The 26,526-nt window shown below is 35.7% G+C and overlaps 1 protein-coding gene and 1 long non-coding RNA gene across 2 annotated transcripts; both read left to right on the top strand.

The window, feature by feature from the left end:
* Positions 1–2,317: 2,317 nt before the first annotated feature.
* Positions 2,318–13,631, top strand: LOC116305561 (COP9 signalosome complex subunit 1). Its single transcript, XM_031715500.2, has 17 exons — positions 2,318–2,486; positions 2,611–2,697; positions 3,223–3,323; positions 4,259–4,336; positions 4,955–5,033; positions 5,608–5,669; positions 6,633–6,683; positions 6,997–7,081; positions 7,839–7,916; positions 8,798–8,849; positions 9,441–9,526; positions 9,965–10,059; positions 10,393–10,498; positions 10,647–10,727; positions 11,394–11,531; positions 12,248–12,382; positions 13,033–13,631. The coding sequence occupies exons 1-17, from the start codon at positions 2,451–2,453 to the stop codon at positions 13,087–13,089; spliced, it is 1,407 nt and encodes a 468-aa protein (XP_031571360.1). The 5' UTR covers positions 2,318–2,450; the 3' UTR covers positions 13,090–13,631.
* Positions 13,632–22,116: 8,485 nt separating this feature from the next.
* Positions 22,117–24,046, top strand: LOC148910350 (uncharacterized). The gene is made up of 3 exons (XR_016120021.1): positions 22,117–22,455; positions 22,663–23,074; positions 23,553–24,046. It is a non-coding gene; the product is annotated as an uncharacterized LOC148910350 (long non-coding RNA).
* Positions 24,047–26,526: the final 2,480 nt, after the last annotated feature.

Here is a 26,526-nt window from a genome sequence, read left to right as displayed (position 1 = left end):
TTCCTATTGGTCCGGGGAAAAACAATAGGAAGAGTCGTTCCGGAAGTAAAATGTCTAACGACTCGAATCAGGAAATAAGTGGATTTTTCAAGCATTAAATTGGCTTGGATCGAACTCTAAATTTGCTAGAATGTGGTACAATAATCAATCTTTCGCATACCCGAAGTAGATGAGAAGGAGACTGGAATTTAAGCATATTTTCACGAGGATTAGTGCGAGTCGAGTTCGCGGCCGATCGCCCTTGCATTTGTCATGATGATTTGAACTCAAAAAAACGTGTTAAAAACTCACAAAATAGCACAAGCAATTAGAACCCGGGGGGGGGGGGGGGGGGGGGAAATTTACTAAATAAACTATAAGAAGGCAAAGGATAAATAATTTAACTACTATATTCAAGCTAAAAATTTAAAAGGTCAAAAATTGAGTACCGTTTGTTCGAAGCAATTTGAATCCCTGAAGATCTCTGAAGATCAAAGGTAACCCAAACATCGATCAATCTCGAACCCAGAGCCCTTATTTCTTACTGCGCATGCTCGACGAAATAATTGGGCTCCAATCTCGTACCCAGAGCCTTCGTTTCTTCTGGCCTGCGGTGAAGAACTAGGGATCTGGCATAATCCATATTTTGGCGCATGCGCAATTTTCGGAAAGTGAGATATAAACGATCAAAATAAGCGAAGTAAAAATTAAATCGAACTCAAAATCAAATTAAAAATTATAGCACGAATTAAAAATTGGGGGAAAAAATATTTTTAATTTTTGGCAAGTATTTGAACGCATGCGCTGTTATACCGGAAGTCCAAGAAATCCTGGTCTCAAAATATGGATTATGCCAGAGCCCTAGTTCTTCGCCGCAGGCCAGAAGAAACGCAGGCTCTGGGTACGAGATTGATTGGGCTCTGGAAAACTCCAAACCGGAAGACCCAGATTCTGGGTTTCTCGCACATGCGCATTATGACAGACTAAGTAAATTCAAAATGGCGGACGATGTTCAACGAGCATGTGAATTCGCGCTTGGAAAATTAGGTTTTGAAGATGGTTTTCAGTTAAATTAACTCCAAAAATATCTATTGGATGGACATCAATATGATTTCTATTACAAAACCGGCAAAACTTCGAAAAATCCGGCCCTACAGGCTTTTTTGGTATACTTAAGTCGAGACTCCATCTTGTTTACTTTCACTAGTACTGTAAGTTTTACTTCCGGTATCTTCCTTTGTTCTCGAGAACCAATCACAGCACAGGAAATATTGGAGTTTTCCAGAGCCCAATTATTTCATCGAGCATGCGCAGTAAGAAATAAGGGCTCTGGGTACGAGATTGGACATCGATCAGCTTACCTGTGATCAAGGCATCCGCAGTTGAAATTTCCGGTCCGAAATTCAAGGTCCGGAAGCTATAACGCACCTGCTCTCTTTTAAGGTGGCTTGATTGGATAATTTCGGCGCGCTACCTTTCAACTTCGAAGCGCAATTACGCGGACGCAAACAAATCATTAGAAAATAAAACTTTCCCAGGTATTAAGAGAAGGAAGTTTTGACGAAAATCGCTTTTTTTTTTTTTTTGCTTTACTGCTCTTGTTCTCCATTTTTTGACCTAAGTTTTGAAATCGCGCTTTATATAGTGGAGTAAATATGATTTGCTCAAAGTTCAGAAAATTTGAAGGAAATTTATATGGGCGTTTGCGAGATATTTGACGTTAAAGCTTTTAGACATAATAATCTTGCAAAAACCAAACATTTTTGTAACCTCATCGAAAAACAGTTAATTTACTTATTTGGAGATCCTTTTTTGACTTAAATATGTTGTTAAATCCCTGTAGAATAATGACAAGAAAATTAAAAGAAATAGAGCCATTCGATTTTTCAAAATATCCGATAGACTTGAGGTCACTATGAGCCGTATTTTGCAGCTAATGTATTATAATACTAACATAAATGTAGCTTAAAAACTGCCCGATGAATCTTATTCTAATTTTCGCAAAATTAACCACAATATATTAGCATCATAATACCAAAGTTTCATTTTGATTGAATCATTTTAACGCTTTCAAAATTCGACCTAAAATGAGAGTAAAAATCCTTAAAACGGGCTAAATTAGAAAAATAACCACACAGAGCGAAAGAAGTGCTATTACTCAATGATCTGGTAAAATTTCGAGGCTTTATTTCACGTTTCAATGATTTTATTGAAAATTTTGATGAATCTCCATACATTTCCTTATAACAGGACACCACAGAAACCAAGCTTGGGCTACCTGTGACTCAACTAAACTACGAAGTCATGGGCTTCCTGTGTCTTAGTTACCAGTCCTACACCGTTTACGCAGTCCGTAGTAGTCTGGGTCAAGTAAGATTGAACCAAGTCAAAACGAAAAAACTTTACAGGAAAAAAATACGATTTTTCTTTCCAAAAAATGCAATATTAACCTAAATTTGTACTCTGCTACAATGCCATTACCGTCCAGAGGTTCAAGACATAATGAGGTAACTAAATTGTTAAGGATTTTTGCCATTTTTTTGTTAAAATTTACTCCACTTCGCGAGATTGTGAATCAACTTTCTTTCAAAATGTCTGCAGATGATTTTTGTTTTGTTTTGTTTTTACCAGGTTATAGAACCAATGCAGGTTGATATTGCTCCTGAAGTCGATCAACAAGCTGCAGAAGATAATTTTATAATTGAAGCGGCTACAATTGTAAGTATTACAACAAAAAATAGATCACAACACTACTGTACATATAAAAACTTACCATTTTTATTTCAAATATTGTAAGCTTAATAGGGTTTTATTTCAATCATATCCATGTTTCAAGAGATATTTTTTTGATGGTGTAGTTCTAGAAAAAGTGTAATTCCCTCTTCGAGAGAAGGCAATCAACTACATAATATACCCTCCTCAGACCCTCCCCACCCCTTGGAAATCTCTATCCCACTCCATGGGGGAGGTATGGATATTTTCTGGTACTACACAATATTCCCTCCTCAGGCCCTCCCCACCCCTTGGAAATCTCTATCCCACTCCATGGGGGAGGTATGGATATTTTCTGGTACTACACAATATACCCTCCTCAGGCCCTCCCCACCCCTTGGAAATCTCTCTCCCACTCCATGGGGGAGGTATGGATATTTTATGTTACTACATAATATACCCTCCTCAGGCCCTCCTCATTCCTTTGATATTCCAATTGAATGACAGAGATATTCTTTTGTATTTTTTTAGGATCTTGATGTATATGCATCCAACTACATTGGTCTTACAAAGCTAAGCCGACTTATGTTTGTAGCTAAACATTGCCCAGCACTTGAAATAGATGCTCTAAGGTATATTAATTACATATGGTTTTTTATCTACAGGGACCTCTTGTACCAAGGGTGGATAGCTCTGTCCAATGGATAAAAGCTTACCCAGTGGATAAATAATTTCTTCGATAACTGCATTGACAACCACACACACCAAAAATTAGCTCTTTCTCATATAATTATTTATTTAGTTTCAACTTTCTTTTCACTATTCATTAATATTACTCCTGTTGTAGGCACTAAAAAAACGTTGAAACGCTCACTGGGTTGTTGAAACTATTTCTGTATTTAACTTGAATCAGTAAAAGTACAATAAGAAGAATAAGTTCACAGTAAGGTAATTTGATCGAATGAATCGAGTGAGTCGAGTGAGTCGAGTGAGTCGAGTGAGTCGAGTGAGGTTTCTAAACAAAAACAAACAAAATATTACAAAACTAATATTAATATAAGGAAAATAATGCACTAGTTACATACCTGACGGTTAAAAGTCCTACATGAATTTATGATATGAAAAAATAAACGAAAAATACTACGGATGATTTTGCACGTGTAAAACAAAACTCGAAAGTAAAAAACTACCGCGCAGGCCTGGGTCTGATTTATCTTTTCTGGTAATTTATGTTAATTCGTTGTTACACCTGTGAATACTTGTAAATATTTATGTGTATGTGAATCAATAAAAATGTTTAAAAATGTTGACTTATCCACTGGATAAGGATTTATCCGTTAGATACATGTAGCACCGTATCCACGCTTCATACAACTGGGCCCAGGACAACGTCATGCAAGTACCACAATGGAATTTAAAAGCATTGATTTTTGCAGAGGAAAAACAAGAGATGCAGTAAAACCAAAACCCTTTAGAGACACAGGAGAGAACTAACAACTACTCCCACATTATGAAGTAAAATAGAAGCAGAAATCATATAATCCTTTGTCCTTTTGTCTGATTGCAGGATTGCTCTTAACTATGTTAAACACACTTTCAATGTTCAACTGTATCAAGAAATTATCCAAAGGTTGGCAGATGCATGGTGAGTGAAACACTATGAGGATATATGCATATGAATTAGTAATATTGTAGCAGAAACAGTCACAGTATTTTACTCGAGTAAGCGCATCTCTGGTGTGGATCTTATTCAAGGGCGGCACTTATTTAAAAGTCTCATGCCAGGTACCAAAAGATGTTGGATAACGATGTGACTACAGGAGATTTGTTTGCTGTATTAATAAGAGTGGGGCAACTGAACTCATTTTAAGGGCACAGACTAAGACAAAGTGGATCCACTTGCGTTAGATATAATTTTGGACATTCCGCAACAGTCGTGACATCGACACCGAGTGAAGAGTTGTTGAAAACCTGCAGAAAGGTATTGACAAGGCAGTTATGAAATCCAACACTCAGGTAGTTCAGGAGGTTAGCAATTACAGTGCAATTTTATCATCTTATGGAAATACTCAAACAAGTGCCTCACCGGAGCTGGGGCGCTTATTCGAGGGTGGCACATATTCAAGGGTGGCGCTCATTCAAAGATGGCACTTATTTGAGGGTGGCACTTATTCGAGGGTGGCACTTATTCAAGTAAATACAGTAAGCGGAGATAGTAGTTGAACGTTGTTGTAGTAGTAATGTCATGCTTGTACTTGACTAGTAATAGGCATGGAGACGTAGAGCCTCCTACAGTAGAGACGACATGGGTAGAGACAACAAGCAAAAAGGCAGCACTAAAGGTATCTCATTATTCTAATTCACAAGTTTTCCTATATTTCTTTATGATCATTCAATTCAGATTTTCCCTTCTTATTTATTGCATTTTTTTCCTAGAGAAAAATTGTAGTCTGTCATAGTAGATAAAGGAGCATGGTATGGGGGGGTTATTCCAGTAATATTTGCATGCCATTGTATTATTCTTTTAATAATAATAATAATAATAGTAATAATAATGGGGGTTCTTATATAGAGCATTAATCTTCTGAAAAACCTGCTAAACCTGAAATTTGGCTTGGCATTTGGCCATTGGCAAGCCACTATTTTGAGCCCTGGATTTGTAAGTTCTCTTCTGACAAGAAGTTTTCTTAGATTCCATTTTCTTCTGCTTTTACAAAAATTATAGTCATGTAAATTTATATCAATCACAAGTCACTGATGTAGCGAGTAAAATGTATGATATTTTTAGATCTGTAAAGTTTCAGCTGAATTGAACTTATTATTTTTGTCCAAGTAACTCTGTAATTCTCTGAAAATTATCTAGATACATGTGAGTTAATTGTAAAATTAATTGATTATTTTTAATTTTAATTTTAGCTTGAAAAACTGGACACTGACTTAAAGAATTGCAAAACCAACTCCATCAAGGAAAGTGTAAGGTAGGCAAAGTTATTTCTTTAATTCTTTAAAAATTTTATATTGGAATAACTTGTCTGTTCAAAATCCTTTAGTGCTCTGATTTAGAACAGAACAGAGGTTGTTTCAGGGTTTGATCTGTGAGTTACAGTGTAGCCTTGCCCTGACTTAGTTCAACCCAGAGGTTGTTTCAGGGTTTGATCTGTGAGTTAGCCTTGCCCTGACTTTGATCAGCCCAGAGGTTGTTTCAGGGTTCTATCTGTGAGTTAGCCATGCCCTGACTTAGATCAGCCCAGAGGTTGTTTCAGGGTTCTATCTGTGAATTAGCCATGCCCTGACTTAGATCAGCCCAGAGGTTGTTTCAAGGTTCTATCTGTGAGTTAGCCATGCCCTGACTTAGATCAGCCCAGAGGTTGCTTCAGGGTTCAATCTGTGAGTTAGCCATGCCCTGACTTAGATCAGCCCAGAGGTTCAGGGTTCGATCTGTAAGTTAGCCGTGCCTTGACTTAGATCAGCCCAGAGGTTGTTTCAGGGTTCAATCTGTGAGTTAGCCATGCCCTGACTTAGATCAGCCCAGAGGTTGTTTCAGGGTTCCATCTTTGAGTTAGCCATGCCCTGACTTAGATCAGCCCAGAGTTGGTTTCAGGGTTCGATCTGTGAGTTAGCAGTGCCCTGACTTAGATCAGCCCAGAGGTTGTTTCAGGGTTTGATCTGTGACAGTTAGGCATGCCCTGATTTAGAACAGAACAGAGGTTGTTTCAGGTTTGATCTGTGAGTTAAACATGCCCAGACTTAGATCAGCCCAGAGATTGTTTCAGGGTTCAATCTGTGAGTTAGCCATGCCCAGACTTAGATCAGCCCAGAGATTGTTTCAGGGTTCAATCTGTGACAGTTAGCCACGCCCTGACTTAGATCAGCCTAGAGGTTGTTATAAAATTGAATGTCAAAACCCCCAGTGATAAAATCAAAAACTGTTTTTGTTTCAGGCGTGGTCATGATGACTTGGGTGACCATTATTTTGAGTGTGGAGACCTCAAGTAAGTCAATATGAGTTAAGTTTGGAAAAGTGTGAAAAACAAATCATAAAACAGTGCACATGCCCTTACCAATGATTTCAAGCATGTTATCTGGATTAAAGGGAAGCCATTTCAATGTTACGGCATGTCATTCAGTGTATGTGCTGTAAGTCAGTACCATATGTTTCCCATTCATACGTTAACCATTCTTATGGGTACAGCAAATGAGTCCACCTCTCTTACCAAAACAACTCTATGGTGGTTCATTCTTAGCTGTGCAAAATACTTTTTTTAAATATCTGTCTCTGACTGTTGTCTATATAATGTCTTTCAGCAATGCTTTAAAATGTTACTCAAGAGCAAGGGACTACTGCACAAGTGCTAAACATGTAGTCAACATGTGCTGGAATGTTATTAAAGTAGGTTGGACACTATAGGCTATAGATTATTGACCATATATGTAGATCATAGGCTATTGAGGCTATGCACCATCACAAGATGGCAGCCATGACAGGAGGCACAATGAAAAAGTCCTTCTTCCCCTGGAAAACTAAATTCTTTCTCATGTAAATCAGATTAGACCAGAATCAATTGTTCCTCTCTCCTGTCATGGCTGCCATCATGTGATGGTACAAAGCCGGTATATAACAATTAAAACAGCAGCCTGAATGATCTATGAGTCAATAGCCCATGAGGCAAAAGGCCAAATTTAACCATGATTAATGGTGTCATAGAGGTTAACCTCATAAAGTACACTAGTTTTATCCTAATGAACTTATTTTTCCATTCTTATTTTTTATTTTAACGTACGATGTTATATTTTTTGCATATATTTTTATGTTTAATTATTTCAACATTTCATGAGGTGGTCACCTTGTATGGGTCTCGTTTCCCATTCGTGACTTTCCTTTCTAGGTAACTATTAGTTTTTTTCTATTCAACGCTACAGTATTCGTAATATTAGTTCCCAATGAAGCTGTTAAAGCAATGTATGTCAAGCTTAAAGTTTCCCCACTCCCTTGTCCTCCATGCCACAAATGTTTTCTGGAATACTTCCATAGATTTATACAATGTTCTTCTATCAATAGAAATAGGTACTCCTCCTTTGTACCCCCTCCCCTGTTCCCCTTTTCCCTATTATTACTGTAAATAAAACTTCACTCCTTATTATTTCAGGTCAGTATTCATATGGGTAACTGGGCACATGTTTTAAATTATGTCAACAAGGCAGAAAACACTACAGAACTAACAGAGGTAAACTAACAGTACTTGACCATTTTCCTCAGTATACTTATTAGAGGTGTGTCTAACAGATTGCCATCTTCGTTATTAATCATGATTATTGTTATTATTATGATTATTAGGCAGTCATGATCTTTGAGATCATCATTATTATCATTGTCAACATCATTACCGTTGACATCATTATGATATAAATCACTAGCATCAGCAAAAGATCTTTATAATCACCAGCATCCTTTACACTACTGTCATCGTTATAATCATCATCCATCTCCATCACCATCATTAATTTTATCATCATTGTCATCATCAATATATGTCATTACCATCATCGTCAGTATCATCATCGCCATCATTTGATGTATCACCATCATTGTCATCATAATAATAATCACCATCAACATCACAATCATCACCATCGCTATCACCACCATTATCATCCATCATCATCAGCACCACCAGCACCATCATCATCATCATGGACATCATCATCATCTCCATCACCATCATCATCACCATCATCACCAACATCACCATCATCATCATCACCATCACTATCATCACCATCATCATCACCATCATCACCAACATCACCATCATCATCACCATCATCACCATCACTATCATCACCATCATCACCATCACTATTATCACCATCATCACCATCATCACCATCACTATCATCACCATCATCACCATCACTATCATCACCAACATCACCATCATCACCAACATCACCATCACCATCCTCACATAAGATCTAGTCTGAGGCGGGGCTCAAACCCAAACCACAGTGGTGAGAGGAGAGCAGTAAACCACTACTCTACCCATGACATCATTATTGCCATCATCATAATATCATTGTCATCAATATTGTTTTATTTTTGTTTTAGAAGGACAAAGGACGCAATACCAATATTTTAACCAAACTAAAGTGTGCAGCAGGTAATTTGACACTAAGAATTATAATACCTTGATAAATAAGTAGATGTAATTGGACTCCATGCTGTCCAATAAAGAAATAATTGGACGAGGAAAATTCTGAGGACTGACAAAATTGGATGAGGCCGTAGGCCAAGTCTAATTTGGCAGTCAGAGGAATTTTTCGAGTCTAATTATTTCTTGATTGGGGAGCATGAAATCCCATTACCTATTAATTATATAGCTGCCTAATTAATCCCATATCAACAGACCTGTCCAATTAAGAAAATAATTGGACAGATACCAATATGGGATTAATGAGAAGCTGTATAATTATAATATTAATTATGCAGCTTCTCATTAATTATTTTCTTAATTTTCTTATTTTCTATATTGTTTTCAAGCAAATTCATTGGCTGATCAGGGGTTATGTGCACTGTTATTGGTCCTAATGACTTCATTGAATTGACGCACTCTGACTTTGTTGAACTGTTACCATGAGGGTACAGCATTTTTAAACTATCATTGTCTTACAGCAGCCATACATCAGGGCATGTCATGTCATGTCGTGCTCAATACTATTGTTGACTGAGTAATGACTTTCTTACCTTCCAGGTCTAGCAGAACTTGCAACTAGAAAGTACAAGTCATCAGCACGTTACTTCTTACAGGCGCAGTTTGATCACACAGATTGCCCTGAGGTAGGTGACCTGGAACAGCTTTCTTTAATATGCCTTCCACAAACCTTTTAATAGACTTTCGCAAAGTCTGTCACCCTTCTTTGCTAGCTCACTACGCTCGTCAAATTCTCTTTTCGCTCAAATAAAAAACTCCTCAGGAGACAAAAGAGAGGTGGACTTGGAGCAAGTCTAACCTTTTAACCCCATAATCCTTTGCAACTTACCAGTCTTCCTCATGTGAAGATTGGGAAGAAATGCATAAGGATGTTCGTATAGGATTGTGGGAGTCAATGTGAGGACACAAGATAGCGGAGCTTTCTGATCTTGACCCACAATGCTTTGCATCACAAAATCGTTACCAGTCTTATCTCTTGTGAAATGTGGGGGGGGGGGGGGGGGGGGCACAATGATATTCACATAAGATTTTGAGACTGAATGTGAGGAAACAATTTTTTTTAGCTGCTGTCTGCTAATAATGTTGCAATATATGGAGGACTTTGTGCCCTGGCATCGTTTGACCGACAGGAGCTGCAAAAGAAAGTACTATCAAGCAGGTGAGGTGCTACTACACTCCCTACCCCTCCTACAGCAGGGCAGACTCTTGTTTGAGTCCTGTAAACAATAGGACATTTGCATTATGGCATCATTGACCTGTACTACCAGATTCCCTTGCACACTTTCTTTTGTTTAGTTCATTTATAGCACCAATTTTTTTTTATTCTCATGAGGGATTACAAATTTGAATAAAAAAGAAAATTCTCAAATATCATGGTAGTGGGAGTCAAATGACACCATCATGCGAACGTCCTATTCTTGGTCCAAATTATTTGGGATTGGACACTGGGTTTTCCTATTTATATACTTAATGCGTACTTTCCTTTTTAAAGCTCGTTCAAGTTGTTCTTGGAGCTTGAGCCACAATTGCGTGATGTGTTGTACAAGTTTCATGAATCACAGTATGCTACTTGTCTGAAACTACTAGATGAATTGAAGGTAGGAAATAACGAAAAATGTCTGCAAGTATTAATGTTATATCATCCAACAGGGTGGTCATGTCTTTTGTTACATCCTCCAACACGGCGACCATTACTCCATACCAGTTATTACGGTATATTTTATTCTATGCTTTACAATTTTCCAGGATAACTTCATGCTTGATATCTACTTGGCTCCTCACGTGAACACGTTGTACAGTCAGATTCGAAAGAGAGCCCTTATACAGGTACATATATTAAGTTTCGCCTTTATTTTTATGCCCCCCCTTGTCTATCCCCTAAAAATGATATCATATATCATACAGAGATTAAACTTGGATTTACTATATTATATTTTTCAAATTTTTCTGCATTCTTTTATAAGCGCATGCACACGTTCACTCATGTCGATTTCTTTCCTATTCTCGTTGGCTTGTACATTTACATTTATATTTGCTTGATTGACTATGTTTATTCTTTGTATGACTTATTACACGGAGCAATTCTCTCTGCAACTTGTCTCACAACACCATTGCGATACAAGTTGCATGGAGCATTGGAGTGTGTAACCTACAACGATTTGAAAAAAAAGTTGAGAGAAAAGTGGCAGCAAATGTTGAGAAAAGTAGAATTTGTTTCTACTTTTGACAATGATTGCGTTGGGTTCTCATTTATATATCAGAAACCTATTGTATTCTTTGAATTGCGAATTGAATTGAATTGTATAAACTGTGGCTGGAACACGAAGGAGGAGCTGATCGCATCTCTGTGGCATCGTGTTAACCCTCTTGCAATTTGTCTCGCAATGCTGTAGCTATTGCTCTTAAATATTTTTCACATTCCTGTAACTAGAATTCTATCATTAATAAGTAACGCTGATTGTATTATTGACACTGATTCTTAATGCTTTCTAGTACTTCAGTCCTTACTTGTCAGCGGATATGAGCAAGATGGCACGCGCATTTAATACCTCGGTGTCTCGACTTGAAGATGAACTGTCTCAGCTTATTCTTGATGAACAAATCAATGCGCGGATCGACTCACACAATAAGGTAAACTTCGCAAAAATCTAATAATGCTCTTCTTCAGGGCCCGGTTGTACGTAGCCTGGATAGCGCTATCCAGCCGATAAATCCTTATCCAGTAGATAAGTCGATGATGTTATCCAATAAATTTATCCAATGGATAAGATTTATCCGTCGGATAGCGCTATCCAGGCTTCGTACAACCGTGCCCAGGTAGATATGACCTCACAGCCGACATGTCGGCAATGTCTTTTGTCCGTCATCATGCTGGGTGACTTGAAAAAAAAAAGATTTGTTCTTCGTTTCTTTTGTCATGTCAACCAACATGGCGGGCATATCTTTTGTTATTGTGCATGTGACTTTATAGCCGCCATGTTGGATGACTTGAACAAAAGATTCAGTCTTGGGGTCTTTTGTCATGTCAACCAACATGGCGGCCATGTCTTTTGTCCTTGTGCATGTCTTAGCCGCCATGTTGATCAACTTAATCAAAAGATTTGATCTTGTCAGTAACCAGACATGGCAGGTTGCGTGACCTAAGTTTCATTGTATAGTTCACTTACAAAATGTGGCTATTTTTTATGTGGACCACTCAGTTATCAAAAATGGCAGGTTGCGTGACCTAAGTTTTATGGTATAGTTTCATTCACCAAATATGGTCATTTTTTAAGGTATTACCAAACAAGGGAGGTTGCGTGACATAAGTTTCATTAGTTACCAAATATGGTCATTTTGATTGACAGGTTCTCTACGCCCGCGAAGTCGACCAGCGGAGTTCAACATTCGGGAAAGCTTTAGAAATGGGCAAAGAATATAAGAAGCGAACTAAGGCGCTTGTACTTCGTGCTGCTATCTTACGAAACCAAATTGTTGTAAAGGTACGTTTCTCATTTGTGTTAACTACCGCAGTGTTCTGTGACTAAAGATTCATCTGCGCAGGCTTAGCCTAGCTAAAGAGCTAATCATTTAGAAATGTCAACTGTAATATAAAGAATTTGCAGATTGAACAATACCAATATTTTAAAATATTCCCACGGACTTTTAATGGTATCTGTGAATAGCTGACTTATAAACGAGGCTAAGCCTGTGCAAAGCATTCATTCACCATTCTCCATACATCGGTTCACTGGTCAAACACAAAGCATTCATTCACCATTTTCCATACATCGGTTCACTGGTCAAACACAAAGCATTCAGTCGAGGTTGCAAGGTTCAAATTTGAATAATTCTTTGAAAGTACCTTGGCGCCTCGCTTGAGCACTTTGTGTTTGACCAGTGAACCGATGTATGGAAAATGGTGAATGAATGCTTTGTGTTTGACCAGTGAATCGATATATGGAAAATGGTGAATGAATGCTTTGTGTTTGACCAGTGAACCGATGTATGGAGAATGGTGAATGAATGCTTTGTGTTTGACCAGTGAACCGATGTATGGAGAATGGTGAATGAATGCTTTGTGTTTGACCAGTGAACCGATGTATGGAAAATGATGAATCTGTTGCTAACCTCTTCGTTTATTATTTCCCAGAGTCCTCCTCGTGAAAATTCTACAAGTGACATGAGCGTAGCTTCTGGAGCACGATGACTGGTGATGGAGAAAAGCATGAATATTTTATCATGAGACTACTTGGATGGGTTAGGTGAAGATATGTATCAAAAAGTTGAAGGTTTTTTCATGAACTGTTTATTCTCGTCCCAAACCCCGCGCGGTTTCTTTCAGTCCCCGCGAAGTAACAAAGTCGTACGAATCTATAACTTTCTGATTGGTTAACGCAAAAACGAAATCTGGAAAACATGAACCAGAAAACCTGAATCTGGTATTCTGAAAGCCCTTAGTTTCTTGGCGGAGATCATTAAGAATGCAGGGTCTGGAAGCAAAAATTATGAAAATCTACTCTTACTTTTGGCCATTCACTAAAACTCTAGTAACCGTCAGTTTTCTTTTTAGTCCAACACTTAATTTTTGTCCCACCCCTCCCCCTCTAATTTCCCTCTCTTTTGAGTATCTGTGTCTAAGAGGGTAAATGTATATGTGTTTAGCCATGCGAACTCTTGAATCCTGGTTGACAGTTTCTTGATAGTCTCGGAGAAAACAAGTAAAATAAAATAACTTGGTTTAATGGTTTACATGTGCTGAAGGCGTTTTTCTCAGACGGACAGACAAAAGGGTGGAGAGATGGACGGACAGACGGACAGACAGACGGACAGATTGGGGTCATTATGCAAGTAGAATTCGTTTCTAATTTTGGCAGAGTGTCTGTTGCATCGCGTAAACACTCTTGAAACTTGTGTAGCGGCAAGCCTGTTGCGAGACAAGTTGTAGAGAAAATTACTCCGCGTAATCGCGCCTTTACGATATGTTACAGCTCTCTTGAATTGCTTGTTTTCAATCAATTCCAAGGGTGTAAGGTAACAAAAAACACTGCGGCCATGTTTGTTGATACAACAAAAGAATTCATTGACAATTCTATTGTAAATTCAACCAAGATTGCATCTATGACGATTACGTAACCAAACAAAACTAGACACTCTAAAGAGTGTGTGGTCGGGCTACATTTGGGAGAATAACTAGTATATGTATTGTGGATGATAGCATCCATGGATAGACATTTATTTGGCAGTTAAAAAATGATAGATTGAATGTAGGTGTATTCTGAGCTCATCCACACTGTTTAATATATAATGTAAAAGTAAATGAAAGGCAAGTGGTGCTGAGGTAAATGATTGGGGGAAAATATGATGTCATTTAATCACGTGGTTGCCTCGTTTTCATGGCACATTCGCGACGTGAAGATAGAAAAGGTAAACCTAGAGTCGGCCTACCACAGGTAGCCCGACTAAAAAATTGACCGTGGTTATAAGTGAGCCTTTTACGATTAATTTAAGATATTCCCCCCTTCCCCCTCCCCCCTCCTTTTCGCACTGAATTAGAATACTTTTGTTGCGATGAACTTAATAACCTGTCATGACGAAAGTACTCGAAAAATATGGAGTTTCCTCAAGGCGGCTGTTAAATAATGAAATTACTCTGTATTGCACTCGACGCGAACGAGACAGCCACAGCTTAGCCTCGTTATTTATATCTTAACGAGCAGTTCTGCCGCTTAATTTTCTCAATATTCCTTTATTATTAACATCGCAACGTTCTTGTTTGCTTTAACTGTTTGTCCCTTGTCAAAATCGTATAAAATTAAAGACGAGAGTTTAGAAAATTGATATTTTGAAATCGCCATTTTCTTCAAAATTTTGTGTCGGGAATGTTTTCTTATTATCCTTAGACGACGTAAAGTTCCCCGGTTGTAGAATTACTTTAGCGTTTTTAATTAAGCGACATATTGTCCGAAGGATCAAGTACTTTTTGAATGCGAAATGCTAACGCTCATGCATTGTTAGCGAATATTTTTGAAATTCAAATGCTTAAAGGTGTGAATTGATATCAAATATGAAGAGACAAGACCGATAATTATTAGACTTGGTGGGAAGCAAACTGCAGCGGTGCATTTCAGTTAAACTAGATTTTCACGGGGCATTATTTTGGTTTCTGTTCTCAAAGCTGTAACGAAAAATTATATCACAAGATACTCAGTCGACGTTATTTGTTGGTAAGTAAATTTTTCCACTTTGAAAAATAAATAGAACATCAATTTAACGTCTTTAATAACATTCGATCCATCGATGATTTCTTGAAAGCTCCTTCAATGTTTCCGGGTAGAAATAACTCGAAATTAGAGCGTAAAAATGGGCTTTTTTGTTCTCTTCATTCGATATTTTCTTAGACCAATATATTAAACCTAGAAACTGCTTTACACTACATTTGTTCTCTATAAACCACACATTTTTTTGTTTCCATGTAAGAAAAATATTCGGTCCCAAACTAAAATAATTTCAAAAATAAATGAAATTTATTTTCTTTAAGATTAAAAAAAGTGAAAAATTTCAACCTCTTTTTATCCTGTGTTTCGAAAATTATTAAAGCAAAGATGACGGAGCATAATGTCCGTATAGTTCAAAATAGTATTCTGTTATACTCGTAGTTGGTTATACCATTTATTCTTCTTATTATTGAATGGAAATGTTTTTGAAAATTTCCTGTTAGACCAATATTGCGTGGTCAAATGATGAATCTCTAAGGAGCTCTATTTTTGATATTTCCAGTGATAGATTTAAATTTATGAGGAGTCTGTAGTCCACTCTTTATGAGAAAAAATATGTGGGTTAAAAATCTTACGAAGAGCAGGAGAGGCATCGTAAGGACTTTGCTTAGTGCATGAGATGTCTCGACGATTCAATTTTGAAATAAATATATTTCGACGAACTCTCTTCTTTATTTACTTTCTTATTGCTTTATTTTATTTTATTTTCTACTTTTAACTTAGGATTTTGAAATGGAATCTGAAAATTAAAGAAATATAACAGTTTCTCAAAATTTTTCTTTTAGAAAAATTTGTCTTAAATGTTTGAAAAAGATTACTACTCTATGACGTCACGTGACAATCTCTCCCTTCTTTTAACGTCATCAGTGATGTCATACGTATCTTTGATGATTAGTGATAAATAGATACCGAGAAAGATTTGCTCGAAGGAACATAAATCGCATCTTTAATTTCCAAATGCTATTAAAGCAATATTATCTCTGAGATAAGCTTTCTTAACTACAGTCCCTGAGCTTAGCACTGCATATTTGTTATCTATCGAGACAAAAGATATCTCTTCTTATATAGCGATGTATACCATATAAAAAAACGTAAGAAATTGCACAAAAAACTTTGTAAGAAATTGCATAGGTTAGTATGTTCAGCATATATTCTTCGATTGCACGTTACTTCATCGCGGCCATGTTGGTACCATTTAACAAAAGATTTCTCATTAGCATCCATTGTAAACGGTACCACAATGGCCGCCATGTTTTTGTCTTTTAACTCTCTTGGGAATGCTTGCAACCCATCAATAAGTAATAGATAATTCAGTGTTTATAATTGTTCTTTATTTTCCTCTTTCCTATTGGTGAGTTCCAAGATCCTTATAACAAGTGTTAGTATACCTGTTCATAGCCAATATGTTCCACTTAGCAAAATACCACTTTTTTTATTGATATGCAAATTTGACTGAACTAATAACGATGCAATATATAAAAATAATATATTGAACCCACGAGTAAATGATACGTTAGCAAAATACTATCTTGATTAAGTATATTGGTGTTAAAATATCATCTTATAAGAGGTATGAGAAATATCCATTATTCTGATATGACTTTCAGATAACTCAAACTTTTCCCCCTGCTTTTGTATTTTATGTTCCTTGGTGACAGGCTACGTTCGTTGAACATAGTTCATTTTCAATTACTGTGAGAAATATGACCACTTACCCGCTAAGCTTGTTTAATCCAACTGTTAATCCCCATACAACACACCACTCAACCAGCTAGCTACACGCAGAAGTGAGGAGAACGTTTCTCACGGCGTGCAAAGTGTAAAATCTCTCTTCGATAATTTCTTACAGCTTGGAATATTGACTGAAGTTGGAACCGCTTTCTCAGTTAAGGTAAGGGATAGTTTTTGAAGCTTAGGAACTCGATAAAGTATCTATTCTAAAATATTTAGCAAACACTGGTGGAGTTAGCGGACTATTTTTCAGAATAAGTTGAAAATTAAAATGCGTTGGATGAAATAACTTAACGAAATGAAAAAGACGTAAAATATTTATCTTTTTTTTTCAAAAGCGAAACTTCAAACCACTTACAGTCCAAAAATTGAAGCAAGTTTGTTGAACTGATAAATTGTCAAAAATATTCAACTCAAAACTTGAACTGAAAGAAATAAACCGAACCGCCCGTATCAAGATTGCAAATATTAAGATAAAGAGACGAAGAAAACTAGAAATTATCGAATAATTATTTAGTGGAAGTTTGAAATTTGTGGGCTCAGGAACGAGTTAATAGAAAAAATTTAACAAATTCAGTTTCGAGAGATTGTCTCGTTTATTGTCATTGGCTGTTTAAGCATGAATAATAATTGTTATCAATTATTTATTAATATTTTAAGTTTTAAGTTGTAGTTTTATTACTGATCCAGAGTGAGAATGCGATATGTTTTTTTCCGGCGGTTTCTGAGTGGTTTTGACTGCGGACCAATCGCTGCGCAATACAAGAAAATATATGGGCTAAGTTATCCAATCAGAGGAGCAGCTCTTGGCTTTGTTTTCAAATTTTATATGTTTTTTATTTGTTTTCAACGAGAATTTCTAAACTCAGTAATTATACTATTTCTTACTTAATAATATTTTGTCTCGGCAAAATTTATAAACTTAAGACAAAACTCCTAAAAACCTATTTTCTCAAAGGATTTTTTTAAGTCTACATAAATTTGGGAAGTTTTCCCATGTTGACGAAATTTCAAAAATTTTCTTTTTTTTAAATCGTTTACTGGAAAATTTCGCGTTCGAAACAAAAATAAACAATAGAAAATGAAAAACATTGTCAAATGAACCTCAAAGCGTGACGTGACTTAAACATAATGAACTGGGCCAGAAGAAAAATTGAGGTTCGTTATAGGCTGCTTTGCATGTGACGTCAAAGCAGCTCGATCTGGGGGACAAAACAAAAGAATTCCAATCTCTAATCTATTGTTTTGTCCCCCATATCGAGCTGCATATATTCCAAAGTGCTGCATATTAAAAGGGGTCTATTTTTTAACTTTATTCCAGAATTTTTTAATTTTCGTAATATTTCCTAAAACACTGACTACATCATAACCTGACCACGTGTTTATCATTACCTGATCACGTGTTTATAATTACCTGATCACGTGCTTATCATTACCTGATCATGTGCTTATTATTACCTGATCACGTGCTTATCATTACCTGATCACGTGCTTATCATTACCTGATTAAATAAAGCTTGATTACGAAATAAAGAAAAATAAGTAAATATGCAGATCTATGACGAAACGTGGATTTCTCTCGAAATTAAGGCACATGATAAATTTAATTTCAATGTATTGAATAAACTTGGTGTACGTAGATCCGTGTGGGATGTGTGCTCTAATAATCGTCTATCTAACAACACTATACAACACAAATGATTACAGTTTTTATCTTTTGTTAAAGCTTATATTTTTTTCTTTATTAAGTTTTCGGCCGTTTTGTTTGCAAAGGGGGCGATCGGCTGGTGCGAATATGTCAACTATGGCCGAATGACGTCAAATGACGTCAAAGAAATATCTAAAATTGATCGTGTTGACTCAATATTGTCTTATCTCCAAGCCAAAAAATGGATTTTTCGTTTAATGAATTCAAAAAAATATTCTGTGTCTCTAATAAGAGAGACTTTAACACATGAGTGTTATAGTTACTACATTTTTCCTTTAAATGTCAACTCTGGTTTTATTTCAACATTTTAAATTCGCGTATAGAATTTTCTTCAGACGGTTAATTGTCATAATCTTTTTTATTATTATCGCGAACCGTGGCAAAAACATTCTTTAAAAAATAAACTACAAAAGTTATCTCTAAATACTAATTTATCGTCAATTTTTACCTAAATTTTATAGTTTAAAAAAAATTTTTAAATATTATTTAAAAAAAACACACTTCTAGCTTTATAAATTTGCATTTAAAAGACTTCCTTATGAAGACGTTTTCGATTGGTTGTATATTAAATGATTGATAGGTGATAAATGTTATTTGCATTACATCTGGCCCATGCTGATTGGTTCTATTTTCGAGGCTTCTAAACTTACTAGGTAGGAAACAGTCTGATAAATTGTGAATGAATGAAGACGAGAAAATAGCCAGTAATTAAATCACTGAGGAATGTCTTTTGTTCGCGCTGTTTTTGATGTGTTGTGCTAAATCAATCTGTAAAACACGCTTTGCTATTGACCATACACCGAATCGAAATATGGCGACCAATTTCAATAACTATTGTTCTGCACTGACTAGCGACTGACTAGCCTCCTATACATGTTTCCACGTGAACACGAGGCTAGTCAGTCGCTGTTCAGTGCAGAACAATACTTATTCAAATTGGTCGCCATATTTCGATTCGGTGTATTCCGAAGTCTGGGTCGAGTAAGAATCGCAGTGCATTTTGGGGCTTTTTTTGGGAAAAAAACAGACGCACTTCAATTCTCGACTTTCACATCCCCATAATCCTTTGCGTCTTTGGGGGGTAACCAGAGGGTAAAAATCCTCTTATTTTGCTGATCAGACAATGTTGACACTACCTTGTTTGGTATCCAAAGATAAAATGAAGAAGTAAAAAACAGAAAATGATAGAAGCTTGAAGACGTTTAAGGTAAATTTAAAAATAAAAATTCGTAAGTCAATACATTTTCTGTAAGACCAAAACTCTTCATGATCTGTACACGCGAAAATAACTTGGAATAAACTGATAAACAGTATTGTACAGATAAAAGCAGGTATAGGATAAATTCAATTAAGAAATCTTTCAATTTGGGACAGTTTTTTGATTGGTTACCCCCCAAAAATGCAAGGCATTATGGGGATGTGAAAGTCGAGAATGCCAACAAAAGAAACAACAACAGCAGCAACAAGCTACGGTAACAACAACAAACAAACATTCATCTCATATCAAAAAAATGTTGAATACGAAATATGCATAGTAAATAGTGTATTCCAAGACCCAAGTGCAATGTGAGTGTCGACGTTAATTTGAACTGTAAAGTAAATCTATTTACACCGACTTGTTCTCTATATGTAGCTGGTACATTGTTTCGGATGAAATGCACTAAAAACAAATAAATAATGATTATTTGTCTTGCTTTAGACAATGTCACATAACGCTCAAAATGCATTTCGCTCTTCGAATACACCATTTAGTATGCAGTATTAAGTAGTCAACGACTTTAGAAATGGCTGTATAAGAAAAATAAAACATACTATTAGTCATTAAACTATAAGGTAGTTACAAAGATATTGAAATCTTTTATTTTGTTTTATTGTTTTTCTTTGAAAATAAAAAAATATTCAATGAATAAATATCTTATGATATTCTGACGTCAGCGGGGATAATTTTTCTTTCTTTCTTTCTTTTTTTCTTTCCACAATTTAAATTTGTCTACTCAATTTATCCCTTGCATTGTTTCCACTATAACTTGAGATGGTAGAGAACTATTTTTTGATTAATGTAGTTTTTTCGGTAATTTAAACGATGAAAGAACTGAAATAGAGAGATAGAGTGAAGTCATTAAACCTGTGAAATAGATATTTGACTAACACAATCAGTAGACCCTAATTCCATTGTTTTCTTTTGTGTCTATTTGAGAATAACACTTTGACTAATAATTTTTATTTCACGGGTTAAATGCCTTCACTCTAACACGTCGAAGAGACAACAGAGAGACTAAAAATAGTTAGTTAACTGGTTAGTGAGTGAGTGAGTGAGTGAGTGAGTGAGTGAGTGAGTGAGTGAGTGAGTGAGTGAGTGAGTGAGTGAGTGAGTGAGGGAGTTAGGTAGGTAGAGTGCAATCAATATATCCGTGAAATGCAAATTACTATTTTGTACAAAATAGTGCTAATTAAAAAATAGAAAACAAAGGATTTTGTACCAACTTGTGCAATTTTGCTTTACCAACGTTTCAAAGTTATTCTGTTTTGCACTCTGACTAGTACAGTTAGTTTGTGAGTGAGTGAGTAAGTGAGTGAGTGAGTGAGTTAGCTAGTTAGTTACAGTGCAATCAGTATATCCGTGAAATGCAAATTACTATTTTGTACAAAATAGTGCTAATTAAACAATAGAAAACAAAGGATTTTGTACAAACTTGTGCAATTTTGCTTCACCAAAGTTTCAAAGTTATTCTGTTTTGCACTCTATTTAGTTAGTTCATAGTTCGTTAGAGTGCACGCACTAAACCCGTGAAAGAAATACTAACTTTTAGTACTAAATGGGGACAAATAAACCATAGAAAACAAAGTATTCTGTATGAAATAGTACTAATTAGTACTAATTAATGTTCACGGATTTAGTGCGTGCACTCTATTTAGTTAACGTTAGCACGAATTTTCAGTTATAGTCCATAGTTTTTCAAATACATTTTTATGATCACGTAAGAGAGCTTTCTGTCTGTCTCTTGTCTCTCTGTATAATTCTAACGTTTTCTAGATATAGATATGGAATATTTGTGAGATTTCCTAAAGTAACTTTATTGTTTTGAAGCAAACAAAAGGATTGAATAGACTGAAAACAAAAGCTTCGAAAAAAATTTCAAAAATATATTTTTTAAATATTTCAGTTAACGGCTGTACATACAAGTAGATAAATGAATGTGTGCAGGTTTTATATCATTTGTATTTGTGGATAGAGATTTCTGAGAGTGATATGATCATGAGGGAACATTAAAAAATATCGTCTTGGCAATTGGGGTAGAAAAAGAAGAGAGCAAAACCAGAAGGGGATAAAGATAAGATAAAACTAGGCTCATTAGACCACCTACAGATCGCATTTAGAGATATTTTTGCTTTGTATTTCAGCTTGCCTTGCTATCTTTCTCGTTATATAACTTGTTCGGTATTAGTCACGTGAGTAGCAGGTGATCCCCTTTGAAAGGAAGCCGCTTTCTTTCGTGTTAATGATGCTGTTTGCCTTCTTTTGTGAGAATTGGTCTTTTCACTGGTACTAGCTCAACCAACACGTAAACCACTCATAAATTTCTGTCTGTAATTGGTTCATGAGCTAAAGAGTGGATTACTTTGAAATTATTATTATCTCGAAGCCAAAACATATTTGAGTCGTGAACAGAAACAATAAGCTCTAGGGCAACCACGGTATCCAGTCGATTCCATCACTGTCATATTCTTTACTCTACAACACTTGTGAAAAAAAATTACAATCTGCATTTCAAAGTAGAACTAAGTCATTCAGGTATTATTGTTATGCAAGTTTGCAGTGAAGACAGCTAAAACTCGACTGGCTGGATTCTCTTAAAAGGTTAGGCAAGTAATGAATTGTAAAAACTATGGAAATGAGGCAATATTTATCTTTTGTGCTAAGAGAGCTTATCAAGAAAACGCCATAGGAATAATCTCTGAGTTTTCCCTCGAGCAAACTGGGAATAAGAATATCTAAAACTGTTTATTTTATGAATTCAATTCAATTTTTCTCATGCTTAACCGTTTCTAAATTTTTGATCTATAGGTTTTAATTTTCGCGGTAAGAAATATTTTATTGGACCAAAGGAGTGTTATCATCGAAGGATTTCAAGTTGTCCTCGGAGAGAAGCCTCAAAGGTCGCATTTTTGGTGATGGCCAATCTTCTTCGTTGTCAAGACTACCATATGATCTCAGTTATTGAAGTTTAGAAGTTGACTATCAATATAATCGAGAAGCTATCGAGTCAATCGTCGAATAAGGTATTTGGTCGTAAGTTGTCACGCTTTAAAGCCACGAGCATCGTAAACTTACACCGCTAAACAGAAAGCTACGAATGATTCTGAATATGGGTTGAAACTTTGCTCGATATTTATTCTCGGTAAAATGGAACATTTGAAATCGGTCGCGACTTCCAGGGAACAGGATTCCGCTTCATATATGTTCTTAAATTCTACCTGTGAGTATTTGCTACGAATTTACGAATGTTCTATGTTGTCAGTGTAGAGAAGTCAAGTCATCTCTACTAATTATTCGCATCAGTTTATTTATGAATAACTCTCCCTGGGTGAAGATTTATTAACCTGAGTCAGAAGCATTGTATATTTGTGGCCATGTCTAAGGTTAAAATACCCGAAAATACAGCTTTGCAGGACAATGCTATCGCCGAGTTCGGAAAATCACAACGAGATTCCAAAAACTTGGAGGACAAAATCAACATAGATGGCGGCGAAGTTGATGATGATGATGATTTATACAATGGAGTTGATATTTTGGAAAATTTCGAGCCTGTGGCATTTTACTTCATCAAGAGAGAACGTCTTCCTAGACTATTCTTCATTCACCTGGTTTCTTGGTCATATCCTTAAACATTTAAAGAATCCTTAAAAATTTTCTATTTCTATCTATTTATTTAAACATCTATCTATTTCTCCCAGGTTTTTAGTGCAAAAGGTATTTCTGTCTTAGCGATGATGAGCAGGTGAGCATAGCCAGTTTTAAACCAGACAGCGTTTGAATTCAAAATGACTCGATATTTTATGCGCACCGCAAAAATGGTCTTCTAACTTCGAGTCATAGCCTTAAGTTACAAGACAATTTAGTTGCATTGCGGTCGATTCTATCTTACTCTTAGTGCCATCATATATCGATCACTAAAATACGAAGTCAAAAGCTAAAAAAATGTTTACCCGCAAAAAACAGAAGCAAAAGAACAAACATTATTTATTTAATACATTTTTATCGCTATTCCTAGTAAAATCCTAAAGCTTTTATCCCAAAATAAAATTTCAAAAAAATGGGCTTATTTTCAGAGGGGAAGATGTTTGCAATCCATTCACGAACGAGAATTAATCCTTCATCAAATAGGAGTTTATTTTTACGATATTTTGATCTTAAATTTTGTGTTTTTCAACCCGATTCGTCTGTTTGTCTATTCAAGTTTAAATTTTCAAGAGTTTGGCTGTAAACTGAGAAACCCTTTTTTCTGCTATTGGTAAAAAAGCACAAACCTGTAGATTTACATTCACAGACGATATTTGAAAGACCTTTTTTGCTCTAAAATATTCATAATCTATAAAATAATGCTCTTTTACACTCCAATCTCAGGGTTTCCTTTTTTCATCGATTGATTAAAATCATTTCTTAAACGTTTTTTTGCATATTTATACTCGTTTTCAATTTTTTCTTTCATACGAGTCGCTTCGGTTGAAGTTTTATTTATTTTTCGTCGGGCAAACAATTTCTGCTTATAGATTGGGCTATTTACTATTTTTAAACTATATGTGTTCTTCCTATAGGGAATTATGCAGCTTCTGCTTTCTTAATTACATCCTAAAGATGCTGAGAAAATTAATTTTATAATTAAGAAAATTGTATCAGAATCCATGTTTCAAAAAACTGCATCAAATATCAGGATTAGCAAGGATAAATCCTATAGCTAAAAAGTCTGTCGGGTTTTTTTGAAAATAAATGCACTCAAAACCGTGTTTAATTGTTTACGAGTAATTCATATTCGTCGTGGTTAGAATTCAAGAGATTTCCCCAAATAGTTAGAAAAAAATTTTCGCGTTTCGAGAAAAAAGGCTGATAATCTTGATTCTAAGTGCTTTTTGTCTTGACATATCAAGTAAGGTTTAATCGTAATAATTTTACGAATACGACCAATATACATAACAAGTCTAGAATGGCAGTACTGATTTTCGTCGCCTGGGCCATAGACGTAATTCATTTAGTACAAGTTAGTTTTGTTGGCAAATTGTGTATGTCACATAAATTGAAAACACGAGGACAATATACCTATCTCACAAGGTCATTTATATCTTCTATATAAATTTCAATATCACGTCTTTTTCCTCCAGCGGAAGTTTATTAGCCTATCTCACACTTTTGAAGGCAAAAATGAATTCATTAGATCAAGCTTTGAAAGCATTAAAACTATTTTCGACGCTAAGAAGGAATTTTATTTAAATGTTTATCAAAAATCAATGCCAAAACCGAAAATATTATGATAATATCTTAAAAAATAAACAGATGATATTTCTACGGATTGAAAAATGAGCATATTCAAATTTGTCGATCCAAGGGACCGGTTTTTCTATACAACCAACTGTTTTTCCTTAATGAAAATCTCAGCATGTAGCAAAACTTATCATATAAAGATAAATACGCACGGAAGATATTAAAAATCTTGAAATGGCCAGTCATAAGAGTGTTGGAAATATTTCCTCAATTTAGCATTTTTTTGAAAAGTATTACATATTTTGTCGGCATATTTTTTTGAGCATGCGTATATAACCTATTATCGTATGAGTAGGAAACGTACGGTATGGACTTACAGTACGTACACGGTACGACATGCAGTAACATTGAAAAAATGGCTTCCCATAATGGTTATCGTATGATTAGGAAACGTACGGTATTGACTTACAGCAAGTACACGGTACGACATGCCGTAACATTGAAATGGCTTCCCATAATGGTTATCGTATGATTAGGAAACGTACGGTATTGACTTACAGCAAGTACACGGTACGACATGCCGTAACATTGAAATGGCTTCCCATAATGGTTATCGTATGATTAGGAAACGTACGGTATTGACTTACAGCACTTACACGGTACGACATGCCGTAACATTGAAATGGCTTCCCATAAGAATGCCATCGTATGAGTAGGAAATGCATGGGGTTTTTCGTATCTCAAACTTTCGTCAAAATAAATATTCATCTTATTGTTTACGTTTGGTTTCCCGCGGCCCCAAAATTATTTAATTCAACTATTTATGCATTCCCATCTGATGAAGGCAATTTTACCGACAATAATTATCATCAAGCCTATTCGTGTATGATTGGCTTACGGCGAATATTAGGGAATTAGTGAACCTCTTAATGAAGAATTCTGGAGCCTTGTCATTTACTGCGCTCTAACAGCCGTTTCAATCCAATCTTCATTTAGTATTAAGAGCTAATATTTCTTAGTGAAAACAGGAAATAAAACTATAGGTTTATAAATCTATTTTGAGTGATCTCCTACTATTTTGGTAACACACTATTTTCAGCCAGTTTGCTTTTTTAAAATCTTTTAAAACTTATACATGAGTGTATACTTATGTTTGATTATCGTTATGTACTTTCATAAATATGTCGCTTATGATTGGCTGTGGCGTCATATTCATGGAGTCGACTCAGACAAATTACCGAACCAATCACCGTGCAGCAGTTTTCTCAGTGAAATTAAAATCTTGTCCCTCAAAAAACTACAAAGTATCTGTTTTGAAGAGAACTACCAGGACTACGAAGCAATTTTCTATTCTTTTCGCAGGACATGGAACAATTGAAATAATTCATAATCAATTTTCCAAGATCAGAGTTTTAAAGTGCCTATCACCCTTCTGACAATATTCACAGTATT

This window comes from Actinia tenebrosa, unplaced genomic scaffold, assembly GCF_029948245.1.
Source record: "Actinia tenebrosa isolate PJP-AT-01 unplaced genomic scaffold, QUT_ActTen_1.0 PGA_scaffold17__23_contigs__length_9995812, whole genome shotgun sequence".
Taxonomy (NCBI): domain Eukaryota; kingdom Metazoa; phylum Cnidaria; class Anthozoa; order Actiniaria; family Actiniidae; genus Actinia; species Actinia tenebrosa.
Note: the sequence above shows the minus strand (reverse complement) of the source record. Positions and strands in the feature narration are given on the sequence as shown.

Excerpts from the sequence above, each read along its gene's own strand:
- LOC116305561 (XM_031715500.2), top strand. The coding sequence starts at position 2,451 with ATGCCATTACCGTCCAGAGGTTCAAGACATAATGAG. Across the intron at positions 5,034-5,607 it reads GCAAAAAGGCAGCACTAAAG|CTTGAAAAACTGGACACTGA; the intron begins GTATCTCATTAT and ends TTTTAATTTTAG. Across the intron at positions 10,060-10,392 it reads AAGAAAGTACTATCAAGCAG|CTCGTTCAAGTTGTTCTTGG; the intron begins GTGAGGTGCTAC and ends TCCTTTTTAAAG.